General features: G+C 42.0%; 1 protein-coding gene across 3 annotated transcripts in view; it reads right to left on the reverse strand.

Annotated features, from left to right (window-relative positions):
- Nucleotides 1-752: 752 nt before the first annotated feature.
- Nucleotides 753-18,249, reverse strand: part of DNMBP (dynamin binding protein) — a 98,224-nt gene continuing 80,727 nt past the window's right edge. For 2 of the 3 annotated variants that reach the window (XM_075843093.1, XM_075843096.1), the window contains 13 exons: nucleotides 17,140-17,336; nucleotides 16,164-16,263; nucleotides 15,795-15,942; nucleotides 14,388-14,405; nucleotides 12,723-12,922; nucleotides 12,025-12,155; nucleotides 11,712-11,816; nucleotides 10,392-10,520; nucleotides 7,969-8,301; nucleotides 6,350-6,529; nucleotides 6,046-6,244; nucleotides 4,624-5,171; nucleotides 753-3,081 (listed from right to left, as the gene is read on the reverse strand). In XM_075843093.1, coding sequence (XP_075699208.1) covers nucleotides 2,896-3,081; nucleotides 4,624-5,171; nucleotides 6,046-6,244; nucleotides 6,350-6,529; nucleotides 7,969-8,301; nucleotides 10,392-10,520; nucleotides 11,712-11,816; nucleotides 12,025-12,155; nucleotides 12,723-12,922; nucleotides 14,388-14,405; nucleotides 15,795-15,942; nucleotides 16,164-16,263; nucleotides 17,140-17,336 — 2,474 coding nt within the window. In that variant the 3' untranslated portion in view covers nucleotides 753-2,895. The remainder of the gene's footprint in view (nucleotides 3,082-4,623; nucleotides 5,172-6,045; nucleotides 6,245-6,349; nucleotides 6,530-7,968; nucleotides 8,302-10,391; nucleotides 10,521-11,711; nucleotides 11,817-12,024; nucleotides 12,156-12,722; nucleotides 12,923-14,387; nucleotides 14,406-15,794; nucleotides 15,943-16,163; nucleotides 16,264-17,139; nucleotides 17,337-18,249) is intronic. The other variant, XM_075843095.1, reaches the window with a different exon arrangement.

An 18,249-nucleotide genomic window follows, 5' to 3' on the forward strand; every position in this document is an offset into this window, starting at 1 on the left:
CGACCATTTAAAGGGATTGTTGGTTTAGAAAACCCTACTATAAGGCGTAATTTATGACACACTACTATTACCCAGAGTTAAGAGCGGCTCCAAAGAGTGTCTCTTTCTCTGGAGGACCCTGCATGCCTATACATTTCATGGACAGCCCACTGATTTAAATTTGAAAGGTGTTATGCTTAGTTTCTCCTGTGGTGGCGCTGTGCAGGAATTGAACACTTGCTATTTTCCCTCATGGATTACAGCAGATCACTGGAGGTCCTAGCAGGGGGACACTCAAATTAGAGTTCAAGCAGTGTGACACCGTGATCAGCTTATTATCGGGGTAACACTTCCAACAAAATGGGATTTGTTTCTGAGAGAGAATCAAAAGAACACCAGGGGGCGCCGTAACAAGTATGTAACAACAATATCTAGACATAGCAACATTTATTTTTTTTAAAAGGATTTCCAGGGAAATGTAATATTTAATGGGGGAACAATCCCTTTATATAATGTGAACACAAAATCTGGTAACATCAAAATTAGAAATATCTGCTGGATTCTTACACTTTCTGGATTATCACAATAAAGTGCAACGATGTAGGCACAATAAAAAACATTCCAAAATTACACAAACACAAGTCATTAAGATATCTGAGGTTTATTGGTTCCATTATAGCATTGCACAATAGGATCAAACTTTTCCTCATTGAACCACAGCCTCTAGAAATGAGCAGGAACCCCCCCCCCCCCCCCCCGTTCTTTATCGTTCTCTCGCTTCCATGAAAAAAAAAATACTAAACAGTATAAAAATACACAAAACGTATCATACATTTGTTCTAAACAGAAAACTGTATCAATAAAAAGAACTTGTATCTTCTAAAAAGGTGCCTATGTGAAAATGTGCAATGGCTACGTCTGTAAAAACACATATACAATGAGAAAAAAAATACATAATACAGCCCGGATATTACACTCCCTTCAGTAGTCAGATCTGAATGTTTATCTTATTACTTGCTACAAGTGTCTGGTCTGTGTGATACACATAGTATATAATGCTTCATTTCATAGGAAATTGTATATTCTACAAAGTCTCTTGCCTGATCCCTTCCAGAGTGAACGCGGAAAAGGACCAGTCAATCCATAAAAAAAACAAATGGAAGAGTCCGGAGCTTAGCGGAGCGCTGTGATCGAGATCCACATTGATCAGGTCTTGGTAGGCGAGGCCGTCCCTATAACCTCTAAGGCTGGGGCAAGACGATTACAATAACCGCAGGACTCTAGTTGGTAACCATCGTATAGCAACACAGGCCGTAGATTTAAATGTTGCTTAAAGGAATTGTTCAGGATTAGAAGAAAAAAAAAAAAAAAAGGTCCGCTTTTTTTTTGTCTGGAAACAGCACCACTCTTGTTTATGGCTATGTCTGGTATTGCAGCTCTGCCTCATTCACTTGAGTTGCAATACTGGACACAGCCATTGACAAGAGAGGCACTGTTTCTGGAAAAATCCCTCTTTTTATTTAAATCTCTTACAATCCCTTTATTGAAATCAACAAGAACCACCTTTGATGTCTCTTTAGTGTCAAGTTCTAGTTGACTACAGCATCCAAGTTGCAATCTACCTCAATTTTGGACCGTTTATTCCTATCGGCCATGTCTTTGCATAAAAATATTGCATAGGCAGCATCCATGCAGCACCCCCGGCTACATGCGACTGAAGTTATTGTCTATTTCCTGCCCATTAGGGCGTTCAGAAACATCATGGAGGTGTTAAGGGTGGTTCTCTATAGGAACTAGTGTTAAAAAATATAACCTCTCAAAAATCAAAAATTTCAAAAAATAGTAATACTGCTTTGCAAACTGCAATCAGCACCACAAGCTGGGAAGAATTCCACGAATATCTAGTAGATGTTCCCTGAAAAGTCATTTCTCTATGGAAAAAAATAAAGCAGAGATTTGCTTCCCTAAGAGAAAATGCATTCTTAAATATTTCCTTTTAAATAAAATTAAATCTTATTTTTATCAAGTGCCACAAAAGGAGAAACCTCGTTGATCTCCGACACCAGAGCGGGTGTGTCCTCACCACTCCGATCTACCAGCCAATCAGAGCACAGCAAACTTTCTTACTAGAAAAATAACGCAATCCCTTATCACAACAGTGCGTCTTGCTTTACTGCTTCCTTATGATATTCACTCTTCTAAACTAAGGAGTCCATTCACAGTGCCACGGCAAAAACGTGTGGCCTCCTGCAATGCAGTGGCCAATAAGAGATTTTAGTAACTTTAATTGGCACCCAAAAGTCTAGTTCTGAGGGCGTGATTTTTGGCTATCAATGTTTATTATGTACGGAAGTTCACAATTTGGGGGACCCCAGAGGCGTAACTTGGGCCCCAATACAAAACCTATAACCGAACCCCTACCTATCATGTGCCATCTATAATACTGGTGACTTCTTATGTGGCAGTGGGGTTATTGGGCCCTCTTAGGCACCAAGGCCCGGAAGCTACTGCTACCTCAACACCCCTTATTGTTACGCCCCTACAGATCCTAGCATGACCCTAACTTACGCCAGTATTTGTGCTAGTTCATATGGTGGATTGTCAATGGTTGCCCATGTTCTCTCCGTTAAACCGGGCAACTACCAATTAAGCGGTCCATAATTGATAATTCTACTCACTGTGTTGGTACAATGCACCAGCCAAGTGCCCAAACTATTGCCTTCAAACCACTTCCTCTTAGCATGGACGTACTAGTTGATTCCAAGTCCTATTATATAAAACCACATTCTCTGTAAAATAGTGTTCAAGTGATTTCAGCAGCCCAAAAATGTTTTAAGTAATTTCAGAAAAAGGCACAGAAACCGTCCTAATGGTTGGAGAAGAATTCCTGGTACTGGCCGCTGAGGAGATTCGATCTCACGTGTACTCTGTTTTACGGATGTAGTTGGATGGCACGTAGCCCTGCCTTCCTTCCACTTCAGCCAACCACCATTCACCGTTTCCATTTAGATCTCGGAATTCCAGGATCTTGAGTCTCTGATTTACTGTGACTGAGAGTTCATTTGGAGAGCGCGCCTTAAATGAGTAAACGGCATAATACACCTAGAACGTCAGAATATATAATAAGTGTCACAATACAAACATAAGTGAAACAGCAGTAAAAAGTTAATTTCCAGAAACTGCACCATTCTTGTCAACAGGCTGTGTCAGGTACTGCAGCTCAGCCCCACGTCAGAAAAGCCTTAGGTATGTTCACACGGAAAATCTAAAACCGCTGAAAATTACGGAGCTGTTTTCAAGGGAAAACCGCCTCGGATTTTCAGCTATATTTGTAGCCGAAAAGGATTATTATTTTTAGTCTTTTTTTGTAGCCGTTTTCCCATTGACAATGAAAAACAGCTCCAAAAAAGTCTCAAGAAGTGGCATGCTCCTTTTTACGTGTCGTATTTTAAAACGGCGGCATAAAATAATGCCCCGTATGAACTAAACCTAGCCTTTAGCTAGAGTTTCTCAAGGCGTATTTCGAGGAGTTTACGCCCCAAAATACGCCTGAAAACTCTATGTGAACATACCCTTAGTGATTTGGCCAATTACAAGTCAGAACAAATAAAGCAGGAAGTTAGTGTGTGATAAATGCAATCGGACAGCGTTTTTGTGTTGGTGCAGTCCAGTTCTACATGACGGACTCCACTACCAAGTGTCTGTAATAAGTGTGATGTCAAATGCCAGTGATATGGTAATGATCCTGATGTCAAGTGCCAGCGATATGATTATTAGAATGGTGTCAAGCGCCAGTGATATGGAAATGACCCTGGTGTCAACTGCCAGTGATAGGATTATCAGCATGGTGTAAGTGCCACCTAAAGGATAGTGATCTTGGTGTCAAGTGCCAGTGATGTGGTAATGACGCTGGTGTCGAGGTTCATTATTGCTGTGACATCCCTGGTGTTACTTATGCAGAATGGAATTTGAAGCTGTTAAAAGTTAGGGAGCTGCTAGCAGGGGGCCAGAGAGCGACGTTCTCCTGAGCCCCCGGTGGGGAAGCACAGCTCTATTAGTCATTGTTCACATCTACGTCAGAGGCTCCGCTAAGAGTCCCAGTTGCAGAGTTCGTCAACACTATTTTGTCTGGGACAACGATGGAAGCCATTAAAGTCAACGGGTTCTGCCGGCTGCCATGCGATAGATGCAGCACTGCCTGGTTTTTTTTTTTTCTTCTGTTTTTAGGAAATAACAGTAAAATGGAAAAACAAATGCAGATGTGAACAGCGTCTTAGATAGAAAAATTTGCCTATTTATCAAAACTATCTAACAGAAAAACTGGTCTTTTTCACAATGCAAAACTACATACATATGTATCATAGATATATATAAAATATAGTATCGTATAATATAATATAATACAAGTCAGTGGAAATTTTGGTCAGTGGAACCTATTATAGAGAGATGAGCGGCACTACATAGGCACAGCTTATCTCTTCCTGTAGTAGCAATCCGTCACAAATCACTTTGTAGGAAGTATCCTCTCCTGTGCCAACCACTAATAAACAAAATTATTTATTATAATGGACTGTATCTGGTAAATAGAAGATAATGCTATATAGGTCTCCGGGGTATAATTCTAAGAAATAGAACTAATCTCACCTGGTTCCCTTCTAAGTCACATCCTTCTGGCTCCAAGTCACTTCCCATAGGTGAAGGAGTTTTTCTTCTATACAGTTTGCGATTAGCAGCATTTAGCCCTTTGTCTTCATTGTTCTGTAAGGTTGAGATACTTCCATTCTCGGTTTGGCTCCCCCTTCGGTTAGGGTCGCACTGTTCGGCACAGTCTGTAGTGACCATATTCTCCTTTTCCATAATTCGTGGTAATGGAGCGGAGTCAGTTTCACTAGACTTTTTCAAGGACATCTCAGCAGCAAAACTAGCTGTGGAAGGAACGTTGGTGTTCAGGTGACCACTGCTTGGCACAGAGGACTCAGTTGTAGACTTTGTGGTGGAAGCCGTGGTGAAACTGACGGAGCCAATAGTTGGGTTGATGGTTAACGTGCTGTTGCTGCTCTGCCTCGAGAAATTGGGAGAGGAGCCACCATAGCCAGACTCATTGGAGGAATGACTGCCGATAGACGCGTCTGAATGGCTATGTCGGGTGTTGTACGGCTTCAAGAATGAGCTGTAAACAAAACCCTTTGTCACTGTGGAAAAAAAAACAGACAACACAATATGGAATTAGTAGGAATCTTCTGAAAACAAAGACATCATTATAGTCATAATCGAAGATTAATTTCATGAACTTTGATGTAAAATAGTTGGCCAACATGAAAGGATAGAATGGGGTCTTCAAAGGGACCAAGATGTAGAAAAATTGTCAAGGATATAGCTAGAGCGAAGTCACCAAACCAATGGTGAAGAGCTAGATCCAATTTTTGCTTAGTCAGGAAATGAAAATGACTGGTGACCACCAGTTCTACAGCGTGAGGAGTCTGAGGACCCTGCCAAAATAAGTTTACACTCTGCAGATTTCTAAACTGTTTGGAGGATTTTGATGGAATATTTAAGTTTAGTGCAACCTGAAGTGGTACAATGCTAATGAAGTTCCTTAAAGGGGTTGTCCATTTTCATATAACTTATTCGGGAATTCTGAGCTAATAGAGGGGGGTCCTCTGTTCAGGAACCTCATCACTTGGTCAGAGTGGAGAGCGGTTACAAAGAGTATCCCTTGCTCTAGAGGACCTGTGCTGTCCTGCATTACATAAACAATGTATTGATTTGAATGAACACGGTGTAATACTTAATTTCCCCTGTGGTGGTGCTGCAGAGAAATTGATCACTTACTTCCAGGTTTCCCCAGCTGATCAGCTTATTATCTAGGGATCCTTCTTACAAGCAGGGATCGTTCAAAGTGGATAACCCATTAAAGAATATGTCCAACTATATTTCACCTTGGGCATGTCATTCAGAAATATTAGAAGATCGTATCACTGGTATTCCCAAAAAATATCACTAGAACAGTGGCCCTGCTCTTCTTTCTCATGCAGTATTAGACATAAGTAACCATGCACAACTTACCTCCATTGTCTACCAGCCACCGATTCGGACTACCCATCGGATCCTGTTGTTTAATTACGCCAACCAGGTCCCCCTCCTGTACACAAACATCCAGATCCTGGGCAGCATTAAAGTTGCGATCAGCCTGGTAAAGTTTTTCAGGCGGGTACCTAGCAAGTAAGAGCGTCCGATGTTCATCCAGCTGTGGTATGTATTTGGCCTGTGAAGGTAATGCACTTAATTTAGGAAATGGGAATCCCTCAAATACATGAAGACACCACCACAAATTAATATTTTACTCCTGCCGCGGTCACACTTCACTCACTGGGCTTGGAACGGTCTTTCTAGCAGACTGGCGTTCAATCGTTTTTCTCTCAAAAGGCTTCTTGGCCGGGGGAGGGTTCTCGGGGAAGAAAGTGAAGACTTGGAGCTGTTCTAGAACCTTGCTGTGCTCTTCCTGGAATAATGCAATGAGGTTCCCCTCTCGCCCTCCAATCCCCAACAACTAGGAAGAAGCAAATATCAGTCAGACAAGAAATGTACATTTTACAATACATTAGCATAATACTATGTGAAATATTAGAGATGATGCATGAGATTAGACTAAAGGTCTGCCATCTTTCTAAAAAACAGCCCCACTTTTGTAAATGGGCTGTATCTGGTACTGCAGTTCAGCCCTATTCAAAATTATTTATGCATGACAAACAACAAGCGCTTATTCATACAGTATATATGAGCAACACTTTGATACGGTACTTCAAGAGAAAACCATCAAAGGTTGCAATCCAATACAAATGCAATCCAATAATCCTGTTCATTTGCTTAGTACTTTAACAAGAAACTGTATACTATCTGGTTGTATGCCATATGACACACGTCTGGCCTCAATTCACTCTACAATATCAGGGACGTGTCAGCACCTGGCAAAGTTGAGCAGATGCCAGAGCGGACCTGCCCTGACTACCGCCGGCTTGGTATGGGTGGAGGGTCTAGCACATAAAAAATACTGAGCGGAGAGTTACAGCACTAAACGTCAGCATCAGAGAGGCGTATAGATATAGGCAGTGCAGAGGTAGCAGTAAAATCTGGGCTCTGGTGCCGGAAGGGTTCAAAGGCCCCTCTGCCACATAAGAATACACCAGTATTAAGACTGGCACATGGTTGGTAAGGGCCTGGTGCAGATTTTGAATTGAGGCCCAGAAACCTATTTTGCTATTCCTCCCACGAGTTCTGAAAAATGGCGACAGCAACTGAAGGGGCACAGTGATTGGCAAAGTGCTTCTGCCTCTTTATTCTAGTGATCGACGGTGGTCTCAGAACTTTATAATGGTTTATATCAGCCGTGCACTGACATCTCTATAACATGTCAGAACTTTATTGAAATGGCAGTCAGCCTTTAAAACTGATCCAGTGGGGGAGGTGCAGTCATTATTTACCCTGCCCCCCCCCCCTTCCCAGGGGCTCAGCTTGAAACTATGCACAATATACCACCAGAAATTCTGAGTTTCATTTTGCAATATATCTTTACAGAGCTCCAAATCCCCTGCTTCCTTTCATACAGCAATGGATTAAAATGATAAAACTCTGGCTTCCTAAAGTCACCACTAGGGGGAGCCCACTGCACAATGGCTGTTTTCGTATCTACAGGGATAGCAGCCGTGTCAATGTATCATGAATTGGTAGCTATAGTCAAAAACTAGAACCAGATTTGTAATATTCACGGTGTTAAACTGGGCCAATGCCCCTTTTTTGCTTAATCTATTCTAGACCATTATTGTGCAAGTGATTTTAAGATTAAATTTTAGAAAATTTGGTGTGATTATATTATATATAATATAAGGCAACAGTTACTACTATTACCACTATCATAACATAGGGGAATTAATTGACCACATTCTATGGATAAGACACAGTCAAAGATCTTACACAGGTGATCAGACTTACTGATAAAAGGGGTTTAAGTTCCTCCAAGGCGAGCTTTACAAAGTCACAGTGGGCATTAGCGTAGCCACGTATGCAGCTCGCAAATAACTCCTTGGCGTAATTGTGAAACTTGGGCAACTCATCAAGGAGCTGAGCGTTCAGAGCTTCGTAGTTGTTTCTAGCCGACTGCAGCTCATCCAGAGTCTTCTTGTCCTTCAGTTTCTCGGCCCGCTCGGTGCAATTGTGATAGTCCAAGAGCTTGTCGAACCGTTTCTGCACCAGCTTGTGAGGTCCCGCAAACATTGTAAGAAGCTGATTCAAGGGGGAGATCACCAACTTCTCGGTTCTCTCTTTCTGCGAGGTGAAAAAAAGAAACAGATCAACATAACCCCTCACATACCAACTCAACTATCGTTTCTTAAAGGGGTTGTCTAGTTCTGGACCCTCATCTGCTACAGAGGGCGCCAGTCTCTCCGGAGGGTCCGTCACGTCTGTGTTTTACATGTACAGCTCATTTATTTCAATAGTCACTGTGTAATGCCTCATTTCTCCTGTGGTGGTGCTGCATGGAAATAGAATACTTCCTGCTGGGTTCCCTCAGATTACAGCTAATCTCTGGGAGTCCCAGTAAATTATCATCTCATTTTTGGCGGGACCCATTTTACAATCCCTTTTTGTTACAAGTGGAGAAACTCTTTAAAGGATTTCTCCATTTCTGTCTTAAAAAAAATAAAAAATAAATAAAAGCGCTAAATTATTGTAATATGCCTCTAAGAGGAGGAGCTTGCAGTTACTTTACCGGGGACCACCCACAACAGGTGACAACTTCCCATTCCACAGTATATTATATCATAAGTATTACTGTTTATAGTGACGCTGTTCTTATATAAGCCATTTTCTAGACCAGTAGTCCCCAACCTTATCGCTCTTCAGCTGTTGCAAAACTACAACTCTCAGCATGTCCTGCCATTCAAAGCTAAACTCAGACTTTTGCTGGTTTCCTATAAAAAGAGAGCAGTGCATTCTGGGCGTTCAGACGACAGTTGCAGCTAAGCCGTACGTCTAATGTGCCGGTAAACTGCTGTCTGTTTCCAAGGGCAACCAGTAGAATTTTGACAGCAGCTCTATATTTGCTTTAATGTTCTTTTCAGTACAGTAGGGTTTCGTCTCATTTTCATCTATACCCAGTACAGGATAATACCATAAGATAACGTGTCCATGATTGACAACTAATTGTATACATTTTACATCCATTTAATCACTACCTTGAGCACACCCAGATCATTCGTACAGGCTGGGACGTAAACAGGTATAATTACCAAACTGAAATCATCCACATTGACATCTCTATGTGCAGTATAAAGGTCAAAAGTTTTCTCAACGCACCGAATATATTAAAGTGGTTTTCTGGGAGTTTAATAATGATGCCCTTTTTTTTTTGGATAGGCCATAAATATTTGTCCGGTAGTGGTCCCACTCCAGCCACCTCGGCCAATCAGCTGCAATACCAGGCACAACCACAACCATATGTTTGGCACTGTGCCCTGAGTAAATACTGATGGGCCCCCTGATTTAGCTAATCACCAGGGATCGCCTAAGGATATGCTTATCAATATTACAGTCCCAGAAGCCCCTTTCCAAATAACAATTCTATGGATATGAAATAATAAACTTTTTACTATACTCCTCTTACAGATTCTCTGAGTCACCAGTTCCTCGTTGACAATGCTATATGATAATCCTCATGTATAATGACCACGTCACCTGACCGTGCAGGCCAATGGCTGTCCGCTGTAGTCAGGTGACATTTTGTCACTATGGACGACACGTCATCCCGTAGCATTGTTAACAAGGAGCTGATGGCACAGTAATGGTGGAGAATTGATAAGGGGCCTATAATAAAAAGTGAATTATTTTTGTATTATGCCCATAGAACTTTCTTTGTAAAAGTTGGAAAACCCCTTTAAATATATTTGTGACTCAGGTGTTCGGCTGTAACGAACCATACATAGGCAAAATTCTTAGGAAGGGAACTTCTATATAGCGGTGCGCTATGTTGGTGCTATATAAGTAACAGAAGTAAATAAATAATAAATACCGCAATATTGCCAGCTATATACAGTAAAATTCCTTTAAATGGGCATCCGATAAAGCAGATTCTGATAACCTGGCACTGGTAGGCAGCTAAGAATTACAGCATAATGTAGAATTTGACAAGACCAGAAGCAGAGGATGAAGAAGAGAGAACCAAAAGTCAAATTCCATTTATTAAAAAAAATTTTATTAGCACCCCCCTTGGCACCGTCCTGCCAGCACCCCCAACTGGCCCGGTTAGGAATCAAACATATACGTTTCTGAATACTGGGTCGGTCCATTACATGTACTATAACCAATAATTATTCAGACGGTTTCCATCAAGAGAGATTTCCATGAAAACCACTCACAAAGTCTGTGAACAGCTTCTCGCTGATGTGACGATGAGCCTTCTGAAACTTCTCCAGGTCACTGGTTCCTTTGTCCGCGTATAAATCCCACATACTCATGGCAGCCAGAACTTTCACACAGGCAGATTCCTAAAACACACAAGTAAAACCCGGCTTGGGAATGTCCCTTACAATAAAGAACAGGATACATGGGGAGATTTACGAAGCAAATTGCACCAGGAATCTGTTGCAAATTGTGCCAAATTTATTATTACTTTTAGGCACATTTTGCGCCCACTGGTCAGAAAATGGGAGAAGCCATGATATGCACCAAATGTATTAAAACCTTGCAAAATTGTTTGGTGCATATTATTGGCGTACATGTACACCAGCTATGAAGTGGCATAAGGAAGAAATATATTATGCCATGTGGGTCATTATAAAAGGCAATTTGCACCATTTTTGCTGGCTCCTAAATCCATGCATCCTAAAAAATCTCAGGACAAGAGAGGGATTTGCACTGCTGCTGATTTATTGAGCTCATATAACTTTTCGTTACACAATGAGCTTTATATACCGAAGGCTGGACAAACCCTTCAATGTGTACCCGCACAATAGAGTGCGGTGGGAGTAAGTATCGAGAGTCTGGGAGGGTCTATCCTAGGCAACCATAGCGACTATTCTAATTAATAAAGGGGGTAGGTCCCCTGAAAAGTCACAGCAGAGGTCCCGCGATATATCAGCGGCACAAATACGTGGACTAATTTCAGATTTATCTAAATAATGGCTGCCATGCCGCAGCCCATCGTTGGCGGTACACCATTAAACAGGTTGTTCACTTTGGACAGTCCCTTATTGTTAGAAGGGTCCAACCCCCAATCATTTGCAGTCTATGGGGAAAACAAGCAAGTGTTCAGTTTCCCTGCAGCGCCACCACAGGAGAATAGAAGCGTTACACAGCTCCTTTTGAAATGAGTGGATTGTCCATGTAATGCATTAACATGTCGGGTCCTCCGGAGTGATAGACACTCTTTGTAGTCGCAAAGGGTACTTGAACCAGACAACCAACATTTATATATATATTGATCGTCAGGTCAGGGGTAAATCTTTGTGTCTATGTTCAGCTTTCGAAAGTCCAGGAAAGTGAAATGCATTGATTTATGAATTCAGATGCTCCTGACTGCTTACAAGTTCAAAGTGTAACCCAAGAACTTTCCAAGGGAAGGGATAGAGAAAACATGTTCTGTTACTAATTAACCCTAAACGGGATGAATGGGGAGTCCTTCTATAGGACAACATATAATCAAGTCAAGATTTACCACACCGCTATCAAGGCCTTACCCTGATGTGCTGCAGATAGACAGAGAGGTCACGGATGAAGGACTTGATCAGCCGCTCCTGCATTCTGAAGTTCTTCTCCGTCTCCTCAAACACTTCGTCTTTGAGCTGATGACAGAATCGACATTTCCTTTAGGTTATTATGACCATCATCAATAACAAGATTTATACTGTACTATGTGTTTTTGAATGTAGCTAAGCTGCAATACCAGTCATCGCTTATAGACAAGAGTGGCGCTGTTTCTGGAAAATCCCTTCCAACTCTTTTTTACCATCAGCACATTTATCACGCTCAGTACAATGCAAATTCCATTACCTGGGGGGCGAGTCCTGTGAGATGCTTTAAGTGACTGCTCACCCGGTTGGATTTCTTGATGATGGAGTGGATATTAAGTTTATATATCTTATCTATTAAACTCTCTTCATCGCCTTTGCGGTACTTCACGACTGTAGAAAAGAAGAAAAAAAAAAACTTTAGTTGATTTTTACACACCAGATATAACTGATGAGAAATGCATTCCCCGCCCACACCAGTTAGTTGTCAGAGCCCCTCCCCTCCACACTTTTTTAATTTCAATGACAAGCAATGGTCTCACAACTTTCTAAGTCTCATACATGAGAAGTCTGCCGTATAAATGAATCCCACATTTCTCTACCCAGTTAGGCAGACTTGCCATTTAGGAAACATGGGGGACAACCCTAAGAGGTCTGTAATGGCAGCCATATTGGTTGTCACTAAGCCTTCCCTGAAATAGATATATAGATATAACTAAAAGAGCTGAACAGAATTTAAGAAATCAAGGACCTATTAGGGCATATTTACATCATAGAGGGGGGTCCTCCGCCCAGGACCCCCCTCTATGAGCCAGAGTAGAGAGCAACTATCAAGAATTGGCTCTCGCTCTGGCATACTCCGGCTGCCCATGTATTATATGGTCTGCCATTCATCTTATTGGTCATATAACATTATAGCAACTTCCCCCAGACATTTTGGGTACCGCGCCCACTACTCACCCAGATCTTTCCTTCGTTTGTATTCATTAATGTTGACATTAATACTCTTCACCGCTCGTACAGCGTCCTTAATGGGAGTCTTGTCCGGGTGAGATTCAGGTGTTGCCCCTTGAAGCTCCATGAGGAGTAAAGGGTAACGCATTATCCTCTGCACAGGCTTGATGAGAAATGAACCCAAGTTTATATAGTTGGTGCGGCCCCTGTGAGATAAAATATACATTTAATGTAAATACAAGCAATTGAAATATACGGTTAATGTCCCACTATATGTAGGTGATTGTTTACACAAAAGGGGCTGTCTGATTTAGTTAACCCATTTTAAAATACCCTATTAGGGTGTTCTGAGTTAAAAGATGGAGCGGGAATCCCTCATTTGGGACCCCCTACTAGGACAGAGAGTAGCTACAAAGATCTCACTCTGGAAGACCCAGCAGATCTGTACATTACACAGATAGACTATTCATTTGAATGTTCACCATGTAATGCTTAATTTTTCCTGTGGTGGCGCTGCAGGGGAATTGGACACTTGATGCCAGGTGTTTCCTGCAGATCGCAGCTGATTGCTGGGGGAATTTATCACTTCCTCATCACTGCATACTAGGGCTGGGCAATTATAACCTAAATCAAAATCACGATTAATTTAACATGTAACCTTCATTACAATTATTGAACGATTATTTAGACCACACCCCTTTTGTATGCCATGCCCCCTATTTGCATACTATGCCATTGATCCCCTGAGCCGGCTATATACTACTGTATATAATATAACCCCTGACACTGCCCCCACACAGTATATTGCTCCATAGCTGCCCCCACACATTATAATGCCCCTGTAACTTCCTCCACACCGTATAATGCCCCTATAGTTGCCTTCCATGCAGTATAATGCTCCCATAGCTGCCTCTACATAGTAGAATACTCTCATAATGGACTTTCACACAGTATAATGCCCCTATAGCTGCCCTCACACAGTATACTGCCCCATAGCTTCACTGCACACAGTCTAAAGTCCCCCGTAGCTGTCCCCACGCTGTATAATGCCCCCACAGCGGCCCCCAATAGTGCCTGATAAAAATAATATACATATCTAAACCCGTTCCAACCACGTGTGGATGAGATCCTACTGATCCTCTGGTCTGTGCTGCACGGCGCAGACAGGCGTGATGACGTCACTGCCTCGCGTCCAGCGATACATAGTGAATGGTAGAGCAGGGACCTTACGGCACCCTGCTCTACCATTGGGTTCAACTGTATCTGCGTCCTTGGAATGCAGATAAAGTTTAGACCAGGAGAAAATTTATAAAACGGAAATTTGCAAGATGATGTCGATTAATTGCGCTGAATTTCAATTAATTGCCCAGCCCTACTGAATACCTAGACAGCTTTGCCATTTAGAATTTTATTTTATTTTTTAAAGTTGAGTGACAACCCCTTTGGGTGCTGTAATGACCTCCATGGTTTTCACCCCGCTTCTCGAGGAACAGATATAATTGAGAAAAGGTGGAAATGTTATTTAAAACTCCACAATTCATCATCTGTACCAAAATACTCTCTGCAGTTGGTAATAAAGTCAACTATTCGAAGATAAATTATCCAACTCCCAAATTAAGACCGTATAATCACTTATTTTCACATCAAGGAGAAAAAAAAAGAACTACTCACCATTCTTGGTATAGGCTCCTGTGTCACCCAACAGCACAAAGAGGGAAAGAAACGGGGCGTGTAAAAAAAAAAAAAAAAAAAAAAAAGTTACAACCCACGCCCAATTTTTAGGAAAAGGCAAAGAAACTTTTTGTAAAGTTATCATACAATAAAGGACATGGTGTGTGGATAATGAATAGTGAGCTCCCGTGTTCAGCTGGATTCAGTTCTGGTATGTACCACTAAGAAAGGGACAATTTAGCATAAGGATCAAAAGGGATGAATGTAACATAAGACTATTTCTGAATAGACCGCTGAAACAAATAGCACTCTGTAACTTTGCACTGGAGCATTCGGGGTGAAACTAAATCTGCCCACCTGACAGTGGGACACATGCAATGCTGTTAATCACGGACCCCATAGTCAAGGGCGTGTGCAACATAGAGGCAGCTGAAATAGGGCTCATGACAAGAGGGAACCCAACCCATGCAGGCCTTATTACTTTATTCATCCGACAGAGATTGCTCCCGACTCCACCCCACACATATACGCTCAGCCGAGCTTGCATGTGTTTTTAATGGGAAGAGGGGAATAAGCCAGTATCGGACACCACTACCATGGAAAAAAAGGATCGGGCATGTTGAAATCCAAAATGCCCGATCCTTATTTCCCCTGACATCGAGGGGGAGTTGGGACACCTTCATACACATCAACCGCTCCAGCCGAAATTGGTGGGTATGGCTGGCATACATCTAATGTATGGGCACCTTTATTTAAGCTGGCCATACACTACATAAATGTCGTCAGACGCCACCAATATCAACAGGACCCTCAGCAGTCTAATGTCTAGCGAGCAGCCCTGCGGTCTTTCGATGTGTGCTGTGGGAGGGAAATAAGGATCGGGCATTTTGGATTTTTACACAATTGAGTCTTTATTTTTTCGGGAGATAAGCAGAGCCAACAATCTCTGACATCCCCTTATCTCTATTGCAATAAACATGCTTGCTAAACCACTGGATTTCTTCTAGCTCATAGTATATAGATCTGGGCTCAGGACAATTAGTATGGAGATCCAACGCTTAGCAATATATGAATATAGGTTCGTAAAAACTGCATAACCTGCACTTAAAAACTTTTCAAACTCTGATGTCTTGCTGCCGGGAGGGGGGGCCTGGAAGACCTAAAGGGAACTGGGATAGAAGGCCCAAAAATTCTGATGGCCCCTAGGAAATTGCCCTTTTTGCCTGCCCTATAATCTAACCCCGATGTTCTAAATGAGGAGGGAGAATCCTCCATTGGTTCATTGCACCCTTCTATCATACAAGGAATGGAGGGGGACGACGACAATCTATAGGTCCTTCTAGAATGAAATTTAGAGATATGATGGCCCCACTACAATAAAGGATTACGTTATGGTCTCCGTCTTACTTTACGATCTCTATACACTCCTGCAGGCTTCTCTGGAACTTCTCATTTTTCTCATAGGCTTCCAGCAGCGCAATGGTCTCCTCGTGATTCTGACAATACTCCTTGTACACAGACTCCAGCTCCACACGTTGCTCAAGGAATATCAAACCTGTATAACATGGAGTGACAATATATATGTTATGTGATGCGTTGCAGTTGGGGGTGACATTCTGGGGATCTGACATATGAGGGTTATTCTTGTACTGTAAACCGAGAGACGTGTCCTCGATCTCATTGCCAATTACACCCAGAAATGTTCAAAAGTATCTGATCATAATACCCTGTAGAAGCCATATATTAAACTCCATCCTCTATAAGCCCCATACTCACCGACCGAGTCACAGTTCTCCAGCGCTCCCAACAACATCTTCGTCACATTAATCACTGAATATATATTTCCAAACAGAACTTCATAATCCACATTTGTCATCTGATAAAGAAATGACATTTAAATGAAATGTTAAAACTATGATAAATCATCCAACACAAAGGCCAATAGCAGAATACACAAAAAATCATGCAAAAATATGTAACATTTTGGTATGCAACTTTGTAACCAGCTTCATAGGTTTGCAGTCCATGAATGGGAACAATTTTGTTTACACCCAAAGGATGAAACCCATATAGACCCAATACTCCTCACAGCTGAAAGTTTGCTACAATTGCATCCAATACATACAATTCTCTGTGAGCTATGGCCTCGTTCACATCTGCACTCGCCATTCCGTTGTTCGGCTCGGTCAGAGGAGCATAACAAGGGAATAACAAGAAGCGCCGGTTCTGTTGCACCACTGACACCACCACAACCCGACGGGACCCATTAACTTTAATGGGTTCTGTTGGGTGTACGTTGGGGTGTCCGTTGTTTTACCGGAAACAATGGTGCCGATTTGGGATTCTTGGCCAGATCTGCGACGAAGGCCCTCAACGGAGCCTCTAACGCAGATGTGAACGAGGCCTAAGTCTGGACTTCAGACGGATACATTTTAGATACACCGATACATTGTAGAAAACTATCAGAACTGGAGAAAGATTTCTACTGTTTCTGCCCACCGGATGCAGCTGTAGCGAACTCTCAGCTGTGAGAAGTATTAGATCTGTATAGGTTTCATCCTCTGGATGTAAACTGGAATATTCATATTCACTGACAAAAGCAGAGATCTTGAGAAAGTTGAAGAATTGAACTAGAATTCTGCAGGATTATCCAACGATTAAGCTTTATGAACTCATTTATGTTCCCCAATATGTAACACCTACGACCAGACTGAATTTGGCCGCAAAGTCTGAACGAGCCCTAAGATCTTACTTGGGTGGCCTGCAGGGGGAGCATGATGTGCTCCACGCACGTTTCCAGGTCCCTCAGGTAGTCGCGCTCCGTCTGTAACAGTTCCTCGATGACCTTGGACCTCTTCTCCAGCATCCTCATCTCAGAGTTCTCAGTGGTAGACGCAGCAGATGGACTCTCATCCAGCACTTCGGGTTGCGTGGACAACAGAGTCATGTCTAGAAGAGAAGGCATTGTTCTGTAAATGCTCCTCAAATCAGCCGACTGGAAGATACGATGCACTTCATGTCTAATCTTTTTATGCTCTTTAACTCCTCTATTTGCAGTAGACCACAACGTGCTTTATCGCCACCATACTGGCATCATCTCCACCACTTTCTTCAGTACCGCACATCAAACACAATATTTTATAATTAAGGTATGTAATTAGCAAACGCACAGAAATGGGCATAACTTGAAAAACAATCAATAACACCAGTTTAGATTTAATCTTCTAATAAGGTGCAGAGAATTACGCACTAATCTCTCCCACCGCCACCTGCTTTCAAAACTAATCTACTCATTTCTTGATGCATAAGACGGAAAACAATGAAAAAACAACGTGGATAAACACAGAACGGACGCCATCTCAGCTTATGCCACCGCTAGGATGCTTCTGCCGCCATATGTTGTATTGGCCAACATACTTACTGGGTGGGGAGAGCATACCATGGTAGCAGAGCGGAGCTCGTTAATTTGAGTGATCGACCATATTCCCCTTTAAACACACACACACACACAAGATATATATAGTTGATTGACATTATAAATACATTGTATTGAGTTACAACCTGCATTATACTCCAGAGCTGTATTCACAATTCTGCTGGCATCACAGCTGAAATCCTCCAGCATTTTTTTGCCGTATGTATAGCCCCATAGAAGTGCATTTATTTTACTGCAGTCGTGCGATGGCCATTAAAAAACAAAAAACAGCATCACATGGCCGATTATCCCATTGGTGTAAATAAGCCCTTAGGCTTGGCTTACACTAAGTTTTTAAATGTTTTTTTTTATTTTAACAAACCCCCATGTCTCTCAATTGACATTCAGCAACTAAAACAAAAAAACCGCATATAATAAACGCACAAT

The sequence above is a fragment of the Rhinoderma darwinii genome, chromosome 11 (genome assembly GCF_050947455.1).
Source record: "Rhinoderma darwinii isolate aRhiDar2 chromosome 11, aRhiDar2.hap1, whole genome shotgun sequence".
Classification (NCBI taxonomy): domain Eukaryota; kingdom Metazoa; phylum Chordata; class Amphibia; order Anura; family Rhinodermatidae; genus Rhinoderma; species Rhinoderma darwinii.